This window comes from Mizuhopecten yessoensis, unplaced genomic scaffold (genome assembly GCF_002113885.1).
Source record: "Mizuhopecten yessoensis strain PY_sf001 unplaced genomic scaffold, ASM211388v2 scaffold10889, whole genome shotgun sequence".
In the NCBI taxonomy this organism is placed as follows: domain Eukaryota; kingdom Metazoa; phylum Mollusca; class Bivalvia; order Pectinida; family Pectinidae; genus Mizuhopecten; species Mizuhopecten yessoensis.
In genome coordinates this window covers 422,870-442,039 of record NW_018408772.1, presented here as the reverse complement: position 1 = coordinate 442,039, position 19,170 = coordinate 422,870, and the positions used below count along the sequence as shown (strand labels likewise).

General features: G+C 37.1%; 1 protein-coding gene across 1 annotated transcript; it reads right to left on the bottom strand.

Moving 5' to 3' along the window:
* Nucleotides 1-650: 650 nt before the first annotated feature.
* LOC110463333 (NADH dehydrogenase (ubiquinone) complex I, assembly factor 6-like) lies at nt 651-19,114 on the bottom strand. The gene is made up of 10 exons (XM_021517838.1): nt 18,923-19,114; nt 15,905-16,004; nt 13,946-14,026; nt 10,978-11,019; nt 9,749-9,805; nt 8,480-8,582; nt 8,107-8,240; nt 7,538-7,639; nt 1,253-1,309; nt 651-842 (listed from the first exon to the last, which is right to left on the bottom strand). The coding sequence occupies exons 1-10, from the start codon at nt 19,105-19,107 to the stop codon at nt 714-716; spliced, it is 990 nt and encodes a 329-aa protein (XP_021373513.1). The 5' UTR covers nt 19,108-19,114; the 3' UTR covers nt 651-713.
* Between the last annotated feature and the right edge of the window lie 56 nt (nt 19,115-19,170).

Sequence of the window (19,170 nt, the reverse complement as noted above, 5' to 3'; positions counted from 1 at the left end):
TTAGCAAAAAAATAATAATAATCAGTTAGTCATGTCTCTATGCAAAGAACTTTTGTCTGATGTCTGTTATAATTCTGTAGGCCGCTCTTGTTAAGAACATCAGCATGGATAAGGCCTAGAGTGCATATTTTCAACATTTGTGATGGTATGCAACACAGTTTTATTTAAACAGATTACATGACATACAATATCTTTGCAAATCATCTTTCTTGGTCTTTTATTTCGGTTTATGTTACATTTTCAATGTGCGACCTTATGGTGGAACAACCATGGCTACAGGACCAAGCTTGTGTTTCTATGGTAACAATTCCATCACACTACAAACGTCAATCAGAAACCATTCAGAGTTATTTATTATGATTTAAATTTGATGTCACGCCATGATTGGTTCCATGCAACTTTAACAGTACATTGTATTAGACTATTAGGGAAAGACCTGAACAGTCTCGGATAGGAAAACATCCAGACGTAATAGGTGGGGTTATATGTTTATAACAACATTTATAGACCGTTTATCTAGGAGCTGTACAACAGATATATAAACACCCAGTCGATGGGAGGAAGACTGTCGGTGGATGAGGAGTCCTTCCACTGTACATCATGCTTAGATAAAAAGTTCACAAAGAAAACCACAACAAAAAATGAACGCTTCAGTTTTTGTATTAATTTATTATCACCAGAAATGAGTGCTACCACACCATGATTCTCTCACACTAGTACGTTCTCTTCATTCTCTGGAGCAACAGCTGTATAGGAAGGAGGCCATTTTTCCTTTGTAGTTTAGTGTCAAACACATTAAAACCAGCCTGTTGAATATCTGTCAGGTACTTCTCACATATCACCTTCAACAGCAAAACACGTCATTTATTAACAGACACACTGTCTTTTTCATGTAATATTTTGCTGCATAAATATTTAAATTTCACAATATGCAATTCTTGTTGTGATACAGAAGTGTAAAATGTTATCACCAAAAATGAAAGTATGTCCTTTTCTTATTAAATTCTCTTTTTCAATGATTCACTGTATGTGCATGGTTTGGGATTGACCTTTGACATGTGTCCATTACTTTGATAATGCTATCTGTGGACACATCCAGAAAAGTATTTTGTACAATCATGACAATACTTTGATCACAGACAATGAAAACAAGCGGTGGTTTCCTGGACAAATTATCTATGTTAGGATTGTTATCTTATGGTGCATATAAATGAAAGAAAGTATCATGTTGCTGAAATGATTGCATACATACAGTATTCAAAAACGTTGGTACTGCAGACTTGGGAACGTCTTTCTTCAAAGACCTAGCCTAGAAATCAGAAACAATATGCTTTTTTTCATCTTCCACAAATTTTTATTCTATAATTGTTGCATAATTTCCTGACTCAAAATATACATTTTATACCATTTGTGGCACATTTATTACAAAAGCAATGAGGATGCTACAAACTGATAATAATGTGTTATTGGGGTAATTAAATGCTTCTGAATATCCATAGATTTCTTCAGAGAGCTGCAGGGATATTACATATTATCAATTTGATCTCTTGATGTCATGCATTAGCTTCTGATGATCATGAAATGTAATCAATATGCATCGAGTGTTATGGACAAAAGAATCTGAACTTTGAATCCAAATACTCCGAAATATTAAATGTAGCAATATTAATAAAACAAGATGAACTAAGATTCAAACAATGGATATGGCACGTTTTTAAGGCCTTGGTCCAGATTTAAATTTCATAAAAATGTTCACTTTAATGCATATATAGAAATAAACTATCAAATCTATTGAACTTTGATAATTTCACCCTGTACATGTGTGACTATTTAGCAGTTTTGCCCTGTACATGTGTGACTATTTGGCCATTTCGCCCTGTACATGTGTGACTATTTGGCCATTTCACCCTGTACATGTGTGACTATTTGGCAGTTTCGCCCTGTACATGTGTGACTATTTGGCCATTTCACCCTGTACATGTGTCACTATTCGGCAGTTTTGCCCTGTACATGTGTGACTATTTGGCCATTTCACCCTGTACATGTGTGACTATTTGGCAGTTTCACCCTGTACATGTGTGACTATTTGGCAGTTTCACCCTGTACATGTGTGACTATTTGGCAGTTTCACCCTGTACATGTGTGACTATTTGGCAGTTTCACCCTGTACATGTGTGACTATTTGGCAGTTTCACCCTGTACATGTGTGACTATTTGGCAGTTTCACCCTGTACATGTGTGACTATTTGGCAGTTTCACCCTGTACATGTGTGACTATTTGGCAGTTTCACCCTGTACATGTGTGACTATTTGGCAGTTTCACCCTGTACATGTGTGACTATTTGGCAGTTTCACCCTGTACATGTGTGACTATTTGGCAGTTTCACCCTGTACATGTGTGACTATTTGGCAGTTTCACCCTGTACATGTGTGACTATTTGGCAGTTTCACCCTGTACATGTGTGACTATTTGGCAGTTTCACCCTGTACATGTGTGACTATTTGGCAGTTTCACCCTGTACATGTGTGACTATTTGGCAGTTTCACCCTGTACATGTGTGACTATTTGGCAGTTTCACCCTGTACATGTGTGACTATTTGGCAGTTTCACCCTGTACATGTGTGACTATTTGGCAGTTTCACCCTGTACATGTGTGACTATTTGGCAGTTTCACCCTGTACATGTGTGACTATTTGGCAGTTTCACCCTGTACATGTGTGACTATTTGGCAGTTTCACCCTGTACATGTGTGACTATTTGGCAGTTTCACCCTGTACATGTGTGACTATTTGGCAGTTTCACCCTGTACATGTGTGACTATTTGGCAGTTTCACCCTGTACATGTGTGACTATTTGGCAGTTTCACCCTGTACATGTGTGACTATTTGGCAGTTTCACCCTGTACATGTGTGACTATTTGGCAGTTTCACCCTGTACATGTGTGACTATTTGGCAGTTTCACCCTGTACATGTGTGACTATTTGGCAGTTTCACCCTGTACATGTGTGACTATTTGGCAGTTTCACCCTGTACATGTGTGACTATTTGGCAGTTTCACCCTGTACATGTGTGACTATTTGGCAGTTTCACCCTGTACATGTGTGACTATTTGGCAGTTTCACCCTGTACATGTGTGACTATTTGGCAGTTTCACCCTGTACATGTGTGACTATTTGGCAGTTTCACCCTGTACATGTGTGACTATTTGGCAGTTTCACCCTGTACATGTGTGACTATTTGGCAGTTTCACCCTGTACATGTGTGACTATTTGGCAGTTTCACCCTGTACATGTGTGACTATTTGGCAGTTTCACCCTGTACATGTGTGACTATTTGGCAGTTTCACCCTGTACATGTGTGACTATTTGGCAGTTTCACCCTGTACATGTGTGACTATTTGGCAGTTTCACCCTGTACATGTGTGACTATTTGGCAGTTTCACCCTGTACATGTGTGACTATTTGGCAGTTTCACCCTGTACATGTGTGACTATTTGGCAGTTTCACCCTGTACATGTGTGACTATTTGGCAGTTTCACCCTGTACATGTGTGACTATTTGGCAGTTTCACCCTGTACATGTGTGACTATTTGGCAGTTTCACCCTGTACATGTGTGACTATTTGGCAGTTTCACCCTGTACATGTGTGACTATTTGGCAGTTTCACCCTGTACATGTGTGACTATTTGGCAGTTTCACCCTGTACATGTGTGACTATTTGGCAGTTTCACCCTGTACATGTGTGACTATTTGGCAGTTTCACCCTGTACATGTGTGACTATTTGGCAGTTTCACCCTGTACATGTGTGACTATTTGGCAGTTTCACCCTGTACATGTGTGACTATTTGGCAGTTTCACCCTGTACATGTGTGACTATTTGGCAGTTTCACCCTGTACATGTGTGACTATTTGGCAGTTTCACCCTGTACATGTGTGACTATTTGGCAGTTTCACCCTGTACATGTGTGACTATTTGGCAGTTTCACCCTGTACATGTGTGACTATTTGGCAGTTTCACCCTGTACATGTGTGACTATTTGGCAGTTTCACCCTGTACATGTGTGACTATTTGGCAGTTTCACCCTGTACATGTGTGACTATTTGGCAGTTTCACCCTGTACATGTGTGACTATTTGGCAGTTTCACCCTGTACATGTGTGACTATTTGGCAGTTTCACCCTGTACATGTGTGACTATTTGGCAGTTTCACCCTGTACATGTGTGACTATTTGGCAGTTTCACCCTGTACATGTGTGACTATTTGGCAGTTTCACCCTGTACATGTGTGACTATTTGGCAGTTTCACCCTGTACATGTGTGACTATTTGGCAGTTTCACCCTGTACATGTGTGACTATTTGGCAGTTTCACCCTGTACATGTGTGACTATTTGGCAGTTTCACCCTGTACATGTGTGACTATTTGGCAGTTTCACCCTGTACATGTGTGACTATTTGGCAGTTTCACCCTGTACATGTGTGACTATTTGGCAGTTTCACCCTGTACATGTGTGACTATTTGGCAGTTTCACCCTGTACATGTGTGACTATTTGGCAGTTTCACCCTGTACATGTGTGACTATTTGGCAGTTTCACCCTGTACATGTGTGACTATTTGGCAGTTTCACCCTGTACATGTGTGACTATTTGGCAGTTTCACCCTGTACATGTGTGACTATTTGGCAGTTTCACCCTGTACATGTGTGACTATTTGGCAGTTTCACCCTGTACATGTGTGACTATTTGGCAGTTTCACCCTGTACATGTGTGACTATTTGGCAGTTTCACCCTGTACATGTGTGACTATTTGGCAGTTTCACCCTGTACATGTGTGACTATTTGGCAGTTTCACCCTGTACATGTGTGACTATTTGGCAGTTTCACCCTGTACATGTGTGACTATTTGGCAGTTTCACCCTGTACATGTGTGACTATTTGGCAGTTTCACCCTGTACATGTGTGACTATTTGGCAGTTTCACCCTGTACATGTGTGACTATTTGGCAGTTTCACCCTGTACATGTGTGACTATTTGGCAGTTTCACCCTGTACATGTGTGACTATTTGGCAGTTTCACCCTGTACATGTGTGACTATTTGGCAGTTTCACCCTGTACATGTGTGACTATTTGGCAGTTTCACCCTGTACATGTGTGACTATTTGGCAGTTTCACCCTGTACATGTGTGACTATTTGGCAGTTTCACCCTGTACATGTGTGACTATTTGGCAGTTTCACCCTGTACATGTGTGACTATTTGGCAGTTTCACCCTGTACATGTGTGACTATTTGGCAGTTTCACCCTGTACATGTGTGACTATTTGGCAGTTTCACCCTGTACATGTGTGACTATTTGGCAGTTTCACCCTGTACATGTGTGACTATTTGGCAGTTTCACCCTGTACATGTGTGACTATTTGGCAGTTTCACCCTGTACATGTGTGACTATTTGGCAGTTTCACCCTGTACATGTGTGACTATTTGGCAGTTTCACCCTGTACATGTGTGACTATTTGGCAGTTTCACCCTGTACATGTGTGACTATTTGGCAGTTTCACCCTGTACATGTGTGACTATTTGGCAGTTTCACCCTGTACATGTGTGACTATTTGGCAGTTTCACCCTGTACATGTGTGACTATTTGGCAGTTTCACCCTGTACATGTGTGACTATTTGGCAGTTTCACCCTGTACATGTGTGACTATTTGGCAGTTTCACCCTGTACATGTGTGACTATTTGGCAGTTTCACCCTGTACATGTGTGACTATTTGGCAGTTTCACCCTGTACATGTGTGACTATTTGGCAGTTTCACCCTGTACATGTGTGACTATTTGGCAGTTTCACCCTGTACATGTGTGACTATTTGGCAGTTTCACCCTGTACATGTGTGACTATTTGGCAGTTTCACCCTGTACATGTGTGACTATTTGGCAGTTTCACCCTGTACATGTGTGACTATTTGGCAGTTTCACCCTGTACATGTGTGACTATTTGGCAGTTTCACCCTGTACATGTGTGACTATTTGGCAGTTTCACCCTGTACATGTGTGACTATTTGGCAGTTTCACCCTGTACATGTGTGACTATTTGGCAGTTTCACCCTGTACATGTGTGACTATTTGGCAGTTTCACCCTGTACATGTGTGACTATTTGGCAGTTTCACCCTGTACATGTGTGACTATTTGGCAGTTTCACCCTGTACATGTGTGACTATTTGGCAGTTTCACCCTGTACATGTGTGACTATTTGGCAGTTTCACCCTGTACATGTGTGACTATTTGGCAGTTTCACCCTGTACATGTGTGACTATTTGGCAGTTTCACCCTGTACATGTGTGACTATTTGGCAGTTTCACCCTGTACATGTGTGACTATTTGGCAGTTTCACCCTGTACATGTGTGACTATTTGGCAGTTTCACCCTGTACATGTGTGACTATTTGGCAGTTTCACCCTGTACATGTGTGACTATTTGGCAGTTTCACCCTGTACATGTGTGACTATTTGGCAGTTTCACCCTGTACATGTGTGACTATTTGGCAGTTTCACCCTGTACATGTGTGACTATTTGGCAGTTTCACCCTGTACATGTGTGACTATTTGGCAGTTTCACCCTGTACATGTGTGACTATTTGGCAGTTTCACCCTGTACATGTGTGACTATTTGGCAGTTTCACCCTGTACATGTGTGACTATTTGGCAGTTTCACCCTGTACATGTGTGACTATTTGGCAGTTTCACCCTGTACATGTGTGACTATTTGGCAGTTTCACCCTGTACATGTGTGACTATTTGGCAGTTTCACCCTGTACATGTGTGACTATTTGGCAGTTTCACCCTGTACATGTGTGACTATTTGGCAGTTTCACCCTGTACATGTGTGACTATTTGGCAGTTTCACCCTGTACATGTGTGACTATTTGGCAGTTTCACCCTGTACATGTGTGACTATTTGGCAGTTTCACCCTGTACATGTGTGACTATTTGGCAGTTTCACCCTGTACATGTGTGACTATTTGGCAGTTTCACCCTGTACATGTGTGACTATTTGGCAGTTTCACCCTGTACATGTGTGACTATTTGGCAGTTTCACCCTGTACATGTGTGACTATTTGGCAGTTTCACCCTGTACATGTGTGACTATTTGGCAGTTTCACCCTGTACATGTGTGACTATTTGGCAGTTTCACCCTGTACATGTGTGACTATTTGGAAGTCAAACCTTACTATTTGAATGTCCTTTATAATGATTTAGTATGCTTACATTGTTAAAATATGCAGTACTTTTTGGAGAATTTGAAACTGAAAAACACCACAAATGTGTACATGTACTCACAGGGGCATGGATCGCTTTACTTGTAATATTAAAAAATAGGGGTCTCCTATACTAATTAGTAGGGGAGCCCCCTATTTTTTAATATTACAAGTAAAGCAATCCATGTCCCTGTGCATGTACTGCTCATTCCAGCCTATTACATGTAAATGGGTTAGGAACTGAGATAAAATTTCCATTGCTACTGTTGGTGGCGGTTTTACTTACAGTGCGAAGATGCTGAATGGCCACACTAGCGATGTCGTACACAATGTCATTGACAAGTTCAGGCTTCTTGCCTCTATACACATCTTCTTGTGACACACCATACTGATAAAAAACAAACGTAAATATAATCTTGTGTCTAGAGTACGATGTTTGTCTGGTTACAAATGGAAAAAAGTGGGTTTATAGATGTGATGGTTTCATACATTTACTACATTACTATCAAAGACTACTAATCTAGACCAGTTGAATCTGGTACAACAGGAGAGGAACAATGCACAGCCAGATTAGGGATCGAACCCAGGACCCTCTGAACTCTAGTTGGATGCTCTAACCAATTGATCGAGCTACCTCAGGTCACTGGCAATTGATCCAGTCCCGTTCGATACACTGGTATGGATCTCTCCTCGACTTAAGGATTTGAAATTAGCTAAAAATGTGTTGAGGTTGCCATTCAGTTGTTGGTAACAGCACAGTCTGACCAATACCTTGGAGATGTTACACATTGTTTAGGGGTAAGGTTATGGGAGAAATCACCATAAAATCTTTTAAATCATTTCAGAAATATTTACCTTTATAAGTAAATCTGTAGGTAGATTGACTCTGCCTCGACTGGTGTTAAATGGGATCGCTCTCAGGTAGGTCACTAAACCATGGGCACGTCCTATGTGACTGGCAGCATGGTCAGCATGCAGGTCCTTTATACCTGGACAACAGCAATCACAGGATCAACTTGGAGGTACCAGGTCTGTACAGGGTTAGTGTTCACATACACATACACACACATCAAACAAATCTATACATTTACAGCCACATCATTATAATTAACTAGATTGAAGCTCTATAGATCACCCACAGGTATGGTCCGACCCCAGCAACACTATCAACATATATGGTCAGATCACATCTTCACTAACTATCTACAGGTACTAGACTGGGTCTTACCTAAACTTTCCAGCATCAGGTACATGACTGACGATACAGAATTTTCACAATAATCTTCCAGGTCATTCACAGATTTGAAAGAGTCAATCTCCAGACGGTTTGCCTACAAGAAATGAAAGCTTGAGTGAAGAGCAAGCACGTACTATAAGGAGGCTGCTCATTATTTTGTATTAAAGTGTAATTTGAGTCATTGCAATTATTACTGATAATCTATTATGGAGACTCACCCTGGCGTCTATACATCTCAGACTATCAATATACTCACCCTGGCATATCTACATCTCAGACTATCAATAGATACTCCCCCTGCCATATCTACATCTCAGACTATCAATAGACACTCCCCCTGCCATATCTACATCTCAGACTATAAATAGATCCCCCCCCTGCCATATCTACATCTCAGACTGTAAATATACTCCCCCTGGCATATCTACATCTCAGACTATCAAAAGACCCCCCCCCTGCCATATCTACATCTCAGACTGTAAATATACTCCCCCTGGCATATCTACATCTCAGACTATCAAAAGACCCCCCCCCTGCCATATCTACATCTCAGACTGTAAATATACTCCCCCTGGCATATCTACATCTCAGACTATCAAAAGACCCCCCCCCTGCCATATCTACATCTCAGACTGTAAATATACTCCCCCTGGCATATCTACATCTCAGACTATCAAAAGACCCCCCCCCTGCCATATCTACATCTCAGACTGTCAATATACTCACCCTGGCATCTATACATCTCAGACTATCAATAGATACTCCCCCTGCCACATCTACATCTCAGACTGGCAATATACTCACCCTGACATCCCTACATCCCAGACTGTAAATATCCCCCCCCTGGCTTCTATACATCTCAGACTAACAATATACTCACCCTGACGTCTATACATCACAGACTATCAATATACTAACCCTGACATATCTACATCGCAGACTGTCAATATACTCTCCCTGGCATATCTACATCCCAGACTGTCAATATCCTCCCCCTGGCATATCTCCATCTCAGACTATCAATATACTCACCCTGGCATCTATACATCTCAGACTATCAATATACTCACCCTGACATATCTACATCTCAGACTGTCAATATACTCACCCTGGCATATCTACATCTCAGACTATCAATATACTCGCCCTGACATACCTACATCTCAGACTGTCAATATACTCACCCTGGCATATATACATCTCAGACTATCAATATACTTACCCTGGCATACCTACATCTCAGACATTCAATATACTCACCCTGGCATCTATGCTTCTCATGAACCACTGTTTTGTCAGCTTGTGCTCTGATATCACCTAAAACAGCAAAACTTCACAAATGGAAGTCTGTTCAAGACAAACAGTTATTGAAATTATGCCATACATAATAATTGGTACACTATGTTTCACCAAAATATGATCTTCAATAACAGTTCGCCTGTATTACATATGATACCAATTACAGTTCGCCTGTATTACATATGATACCAATAACAATTCACCTGTATTACATATGATACCAATAACAGTTCACCTGTATTACATATGATACCAACAACAGTTCACCTGTATTACATATGATACCAATAACAGTTCACCTATATTACATATGATACCAACAACAGTTCACCTGTATTACATATGATACCAACAACAGTTCACCTGTATTACATATGATACCAACAACAGTTCACCTGTATAACATATGATACCAATAACAGTTCGTCTGTATAACATATGATACCAATAACAGTTTACCTGTATTACATATGATACCAATAACAATTCGCCTGTATTACATATGATACCAATAACAGTTCACCTGTATTACATATGATACCAATAACAGTTCACCTGTATTACATATGATACCAATAACAGTTTACCTGTATTACATATGATACCAATAACAGTTCGCCTGTATAACATATGATACCAATAACAGTTTACCTTTATTACATATGATACCAATAACAATTCGCCTGTATTACATATGATACCAATAACAGTTCACCTGTATTACATATGATACCAATAACAGTTCACCTGTATTACATATGATACCAATAACAGTTCACCTGTATTACATATGATACCAACAACAGTCTACCTGTATTACATATGATACCAATAACAATTCTTATGTATTGCATATGATACCAATAACAGTTTGCCTGTATTACATATGATACCAATAACAGTTCACCTGTATTACATATGATACCAATAACAGTTCACCTGTATTACATATGATACCAACAACAGTTTACCTGTATTACATATGATACCAATAACAATTCTTATGTATTACATATGATACCAATAACAGTTTGCCTGTATTACATATGATACCAATAACAATTGAAAGGATGCAACACCAGGTAAACATAATTCTCACACAAACTGCAGCATCTTCTAACCATCCTTTACATTTAATCAATATAGAAACGCTATACATAGGTAAGCTTCTACCCTGGTGTATGTATTACCTTGGCTAATTCCAGTGCTATAGGTGTTTGGGGAGGAGAGCCCTGAAATGTAAAATCAATGATGAAATGGAGTGAAAAGGACACAATAATAAATCTGACAGATATAATTACATGACACCAAGTTTCCCGACCAGAACTAAGATACTAGATCATGATATCAAAAACTTTTTTTTTATTTAGTATTTCATCTCGAGTTGTATGATTACATGATAGTTATCAAACACCTGGTCAATTCAATACTGAGGTACATAAAGGTATAATTAAACCTATTGTACTTATAATGTAAATTATTGAACCACCTCCTCCTATATATATAGCTACCATCTCTTGCTCTTACACTCAAATGTTTTTTTTTCATAAGGTATCATTAAACCTATTGTACTTATAATGTAAATTATTGAACCACCTCCTCCTATATATATAGCTACCATCTCTTGCTCTTACACTCAAATGGTTTTTTTTCATAAGGTATCATTAAACCTATTGTACTTATAATGTAAATTATTGAACCACCTCCTCCTATATATATAGCTACCATCTCTTGCTCTTACACTCAAATGGTTTTTTTTCATAAGGTATCATTAAACCTATTGTACTTATAATGTAAATTATTGAACCACCTCCTCCTATATATATAGCTACCATCTCTTGCTCTTACACTCAAATGGTTTTTTTTCATAAGGTATCATTAAACCTATTGTACTTATAATGTAAATTATTGAACCACCTCCTCCTATATATATAGCTACCATCTCTTGCTCTTACACTCAAATGGTTTTTTTTCATAAGGTATCATTAAACCTATTGTACTTATAATGTAAATTATTGAACCACCTCCTCCTATATATATAGCTACCATCTCTTGCTCTTACACTCAAATGGTTTTTTTTCATAAGGTATCATTAAACCTATTGTACTTATAATGTAAATTATTGAACCACCTCCTCCTATATATATAGCTACCATCTCTTGCTCTTACACTCAAATGGTTTTTTTTCATAAGGTATCATTAAACCTATTGTACTTATAATGTAAATTATTGAACCACCTCCTCCTATATATATAGCTACCATCTCTTGCTCTTACACTCAAATGGTTTTTTTTCATAAGGTATCATTAAACCTATTGTACTTATAATGTAAATTATTGAACCACCTCCTCCTATATATATAGCTACCATCTCTTGCTCTTACACTCAAATGGTTTTTTTTCATAAGGTATCATTAAACCTATTGTACTTATAATGTAAATTATTGAACCACCTCCTCCTATATATATAGCTACCATCTCTTGCTCTTACACTCAAATGGTTTTTTTTCATAAGGTATCATTAAACCTATTGTACTTATAATGTAAATTATTGAACCACCTCCTCCTATATATATAGCTACCATCTCTTGCTCTTACACTCAAATGGTTTTTTTTCATAAGGTATCATTAAACCTATTGTACTTATAATGTAAATTATTGAACCACCTCCTCCTATATATATAGCTACCATCTCTTGCTCTTACACTCAAATGGTTTTTTTTCATAAGGTATCATTAAACCTATTGTACTTATAATGTAAATTATTGAACCACCTCCTCCTATATATATAGCTACCATCTCTTGCTCTTACACTCAAATGGTTTTTTTTCATAAGGTATCATTAAACCTATTGTACTTATAATGTAAATTATTGAACCACCTCCTCCTATATATATAGCTACCATCTCTTGCTCTTACACTCAAATGGTTTTTTTTCATAAGGTATCATTAAACCTATTGTACTTATAATGTAAATTATTGAACCACCTCCTCCTATATATATAGCTACCATCTCTTGCTCTTACACTCAAATGGTTTTTTTTCATAAGGTATCATTAAACCTATTGTACTTATAATGTAAATTATTGAACCACCTCCTCCTATATATATAGCTACCATCTCTTGCTCTTACACTCAAATGGTTTTTTTTCATAAGGTATCATTAAACCTTTTGTACTTATAATGTAAATTATTGAAACACCTCCTCCTATATATATAGCTACCATCTCTTGCTCTTACTCTCAAATGGGTTTTTTTCAAACAGGTCAAGCAAAATTGTTTGTCACTTAAATTGAATTTGTATAGTGTGTATCTCCTTTAGGAGATTTCACTGATGCCCTGCAGCAGTCATTAAAAAATAAATATTCAGTTCATTTGAACAACATGCAGATTACCATACTGTTGTATTACACTAGCCTCATATCCTGTATAACATTGTATCTTATTATAATATCATGTATTACATTGTATCTTATTATAATATCATGTATTACATTGTATCTTATTATAATATCATGTATTACATTGTATCTTATAATATCCTGTATAACATTGTATCTTATTATAATATCCTGTATTACATTGTATCTTATTATAATATCCTGTATTACATTGTATCTTATTATAATATCCTGTATTACATTGTAATTTATTTGACTGGTATGCACAAATACAGAAACACACCACCTTCGACACACAAACAACTGTTAAACACCTGGAGGCACATCAATAAATGACCTCAGCTGTTAAAGGAAACTTAACCAATAGCCTTTACCTGTTAAAGGAAACTTAACCAATAGCCTTTACCTGTTAAAGGAAACTTAACCAATAGCCTTTACCTGNTAAAGGAAACTTAACCAATGGCCTTTACCTGTTAAAGGAAACTTAACCAATGGCCTTTACCTGTTAAAGGAAACTTAACCAATGGCCTTTACCTGGTAAAGGAAACTTAACCAATGGCTTTTACCTGTTAAAGGAAACTTAACCAATGGCCTTTACCTGTTAAAGGAAACTTAACCAATAGCCTTTACCTGTTAAAGGAAACTTAACCAATAACCTTTACTTGTTAAAGGAAACTTAACCAATAGCCTTTACCTGTTAAAGGAAACTTAACACATAGCCTTTACCTGTTAAAGGAAACTTAACCAATAGCCTTTACCTGATAGACTTTCTCTATGGTGTCTCTCCAAAACACCATTCGCATTGCCCCTCGCTGCTTGTCTGTGACAACATCTTGAACCTATCAGAACAAGAAAAATCACCAATCTTATCTCAGTTTAAAACAAATTGTTTTATTTACATGTATTAGAATGGGATTTTTTACATAACATGACATAAATGCTAACTTACAATGTAAATATCTGTATAAATTATTGTATTTAATGTATGTTATACAGTATGACAGTAGTACTCTCTATAGGTACAAGTTGTTTAAACAACTTACATTGTATACAGTATCGTATAATGTATAGGCTTGTATTACACTGACATAATCACATACATTTGAACATGTACCAGCTACTTACCAGGACCTAATCATTCATTAAACTCACAAGGTCTGATTTCCCCAGATCCTGTCCTCATGATAAGTGATCGTGTTTTTCAAAAAATGAAATATAGTTAAAAAAAAAATCTTTCAGGGATTTTAGAACAAAGTCCATGAATATGACAATTTGCTGCTACCTAATACTGATTAATGTAATAATGATAATATACAACATTTATATAGCGCCCCATATAATTTGTAAAATTAATCTAAAGCGCTTTACAATAATGGATAATAGTATTAGTTTAAATTGTTAAACAAAAAAGACTTACAATCACCATATAATCACCATATACATTAAGCAAGAAGATAGATAGATAGATATTCATCTCAATGTGCACATAAATGAATAAATGAAGGGTGGCATGGATTAACACTAAGCCTATCAGTATACTGTTATCTGCATATCTTAAAAACGATAGCAAATGTAATTCATTCCATCACTGTCCCCTTGCCCTTCAAAATGCTTTCTGATGTAGCTATATGGCCAAATAAACTCTAGATGTCTGTAAATAATCAGCCATTATTTAAGTCACTTCTGTGTAAACTAACAATCCTGCTATGTCAGTTTTTAAGGGACAATTTAGTGAAGTAAGGTTTTTTATAATCTTGTCACAGAATTCTTTATGATAATATAGTTTGGTACTCCTTATGACCAATTCATGCAGAGAAATTGATTAGAAACAATGTTTTCTTGGCTTTTTAATCGGTAAAGGAGAAATCCTTAACTGTACAGCCATACATTTTAGCGGCAGCTGTCGGTGATTTTCTAGCTAACAACAATGTCTTTCCAGTCAAGGAGAGAAGGTAACTTCTGGCTTTATTCACCTAGCCTCTCTAGAATACAAGTGTACTTGCATTTATTCATCTTCCAACAGCATCTCAAACATGGTTATAAATGAGTGATCCAGTTTCCATTTAAATTATTGATATCGTACTTTCTGCGGTTTGACATTCTCCCTGCGGCACCCTCGCAGTGCGTAGTTAAACCTGTCATTTTTATTCAAATCCAAATGTGAACAGAAATATCTGATTAGAGGTATATTTTATGATACTTATAATTTTTACTTGAGATGTATTGTGTAAATTTAAGAATGTGTTATTTGTGAACTCAGCTCATAACTGACACTGTGTTGTCAGTCGTAAGCTCAGTGCTGAACATGTTAACTTCTCACTGAAAGGCCCGGATATTGCGCTATTTCAGTCATAGCTATTTTTATCACCGGCTTTCCCAAAGGATAAAATTGACCACACTGGACGTTGGCTTCAGGTTTTGTCATTATCAACTACGTAAACTTAAATTTCGTTAGGAGATGTATATATTTTCAGTATCTACTCGATTTTTAGGTTGTCATTTGACTAAATAGCCCCTTTAAAAACAAATCAGGGCTATTCATTGATAATTTAATTGGTTTTATACAAGAAAATAAAATCCTTCCATAAAACCATATTTTGAAAAACTCATTAAATGTGAAACCGGTAATTTCATATGCAACAAGTTGATAGAACCTTACATAATCAATTATCTATAAGCATAAAGCAACCTACAGATTGAGAAGTTGTTTTACTCACCTGTGCAATTTCAACATTGAAGGCTTTGATAGCAATAGCTGCTTCTCTTGCAGATTTTGGGTACAGAAGAGTGCAAAGGAAGTTTTCATGGTCATACTTTCTGCAAGGAAAAAGATATTGCACATTGTTTAGAAAAGAAACTTTTGTCCATACCTGGTATATTGGTCATAAGCTACATGAATAAAAATCTTATGGTAAATGGATATATATGTTTATAATATTGTATAAGAAAGACTGCAATCACTCTTGAATGTCTCACACAGAAATTATCAATGACATGATATTTATAGATATTTTTGAAACTAAAAGCACCAGACATATAAAAGAATCAATATTTTAAAAGACTGTAAAAGTAAAATAAAAGATAATAATAATTCACTGTCTCTCAAGTTTCTTTAAAATATTTTTTTGAAAATGATCATGTATAGTCATTCATTTTGGACTAGGATATACAATTTGACCATAAACAACAAAGCATTTGTTGTAAACAGCATTTTATTGAATTTACATTGTCTTCTTTCTGGAAAAAATATGTGTATGTACATAAGGGCCGTTTAAGCAGGCGACTAGTGCTGTCTTTGACAGAACAACGCTAGTGGAACCTGTCTGGCAAACCCCATCAACGAAGTCGGACCTTTTGAGGCTCCTCAGCCCCCGCAAGGACCAGAAGTGGACCTTGGGGTGCTGCCTAAATTCTCCTTGCAAGGGCTACATTCAGGGCTTCCACTAGGTTGTTATACTCTGTGGCCGTCATCCCTCGTGAACGGTATCTATAAAAGATACTCCGATAATGATGGTTGGGGGGTCGGGCTTCTCCAAAATACGTACAACCAGTTGGTCGATGTTTCAAAGTATTCCCTCCAGTGTCATCACTGCAGTGATGTCATTTCCCGCAACCTGCAGGAAAACTTTGGAGACATCGTAGGCCATAAACTTCTTGAATACATCACTACGATATAGATGTAGCTCCCCCTTTCCCAAAGAACAAGACATCGTCCAGTAATCCAGTCCTGGCCTTCTCCAATCTGGGTGATTTGCGAATCGATGAATCACATCATCAAACTTCTAGGGGACTGGAAAATATACGTAGATCGTTGCATGGTACTGGAGACTATGAATTGGCCGCGCACGCACAGCATTTCAAGTTGAGCACAGTTATGTGGTGCGAATTGTCAACGTTTGATAAAGCGCACAAAGTTGACAAGTTCCTAAAGTATGTGCGGAAGAAAACAGACTTTTTAACATCTACAAATGGTATGTTAATTACAATACATAAAACTGCAATCGCTAAGAAATGCACGGTCCTGTTAAACAACAAAAGTTGTAACTTAGTTACCTGATGACAATTACGCTAAATGAAGAACTTTTTTTACGCTTTCACAACACTTGTGTGCCTGCAGGACGGGATTCAAGATGTGAAATTTATTGACATTTAATTTTTTTACGAGTTTGAACAGAGGAACAGTTATTCTTACGTATACAAACAAAATGTATTTGATTATATGAAATACCGATATTTACACCTGTGTGCCAGTTATTACATAAGAAGTTTAAAACGATTGTATTTTTCAGCTGTACCTTTACAACAATAACCATTAAAATTTAGTGTAGCCTTCATTTAAACTTATAGGTACTTAAGGATTTTTTTAAACACCAACATTAAATCAATCAGTCACACGAACATAATTATAACGGACCTTGAGTAGAACCACGTCCACGTCCGTAGGGTCTGGTAACATGCTTGTTTCAAGAGTGTGGCCGAGAGTTCTACAATGTAATCCCGTCTAACTGTGATCACCTATGCGAAGCCCTACCCTACGTACACATATGTGACACGGCGTATAGCTTTGTAAAATCGTAACATTAAACTCACGATAACTCAATCATTTTTTAACAAATCTGCCTGAAGTTTGGTATAAAGGTGTATCATAGTTGTATGAATAACATATCTTCTGATGTCTCTTACTTATTGATTAATTTTAGAGATATAGTTTGAAGACGCTTCACAATCTGTCGAGTTCTATTCACACACGTGTGCTAAGCCGTCGATCGTAATAATCAAAAACATCATTACTCAGTCATTTATTCAAATTTCTACCTGAAGTTTGGTATAAAGGTGTATCATAGTTATATGAATAACATATCTTCTGATGTCGCTTACATTATAGGTTGATATTCAAGATATTGTCTGAAGACGCTTTACGATCTGTAGTGTTCTATTCACACACGTACATTCGTGTATGCCACGCCGCCGATCGTAATAATAAATTATCATAACCTAATCATGTTTTCAAATATCGAGCTGAAATTTGGAATATATATCAATGTCGCTTACTCTAGAGAGTAATTTTAACGATATTATCTGGCGACGCTTTCTTCACTTTACGTGCTTATACACACATGTGCCATGCCGAGATCGTAAAAATTCAATTCATCATAACTCGGTCAATTTTTCAAATATCAAATTGAAATTTGGTACAGAGGTGTATTATTGTCATATTAACAACATATCTTCTGATGTCGCTTACTTTATTCAGTATTTTTTGAAGATTTTGTCTGGTGACGCTTGTTGTTACTTTAAGACGCTTGTTGTCGGTTGAAGACGCTTTTAAGTGAGACCCATTTCAAGTGTTCATGATGTCACTTTACAATGTATCACAAATAATAAACTAACAATGCTAGGCACACAAGTCAAGCTATATCACCTGAACTAGTACCTGTTTTGAATAATGTAAATATGATTGCTATGTGCGTAGTTGTGATATATTCAATGGAAATACATGTCATTATTCTGGACATTTGAAACGTACTTCAGACGTACATGTACATGTAATTAATTCATTATTTGTATATTATTCAAGGCGTGTTCAAATGTCATAAAATAAACAATAATCAAATCGACAACCAAACTACTTCCACAGGTCACTATATAATAAAGAAAAGAATGAGCCAACAACAAAGTTTCTACACTGATAGGAACTCGGCCCTGGTCTGCAGGTGAAGCAATGTCAAACTCACTGTATCAGATTAAGACAGTACTGTCGACTATTGACGTTCTTTTTTCCACTTGAACTGTAAAATCTAGATTGCTGAGATAATTTGTTATTCCGTGCACATGTTAAAGTACATGTTTTCTTTTCGTGTCGTCGAATATAAGATAAAAATGACCATGTGCCCCGGTTTGTTTTCGTGATTGTAGCCATAACCGGAAGAAACAATACGATGTATAATAGCTAAAAACGTATTACGTGCAGGTTCCGGATATT

Bases quoted from the DNA above. Each gene is read 5' to 3' on its own strand.
- LOC110463333 (XM_021517838.1), bottom strand. From the start codon at position 19,107: ATGGCTACAATCACGAAAACAAACCGGGGCACATGGTCATTTTTATCT. The intron at 14,027-15,904 runs GTGAGTAAAACA...TTGTTCTGATAG, and splicing joins TCAATGTTGAAATTGCACAG to GTTCAAGATGTTGTCACAGA. The intron at 8,583-9,748 runs GTGAGTATATTG...CATTTCTTGTAG, and splicing joins TGAGAAGCATAGATGCCAGG to GCAAACCGTCTGGAGATTGA.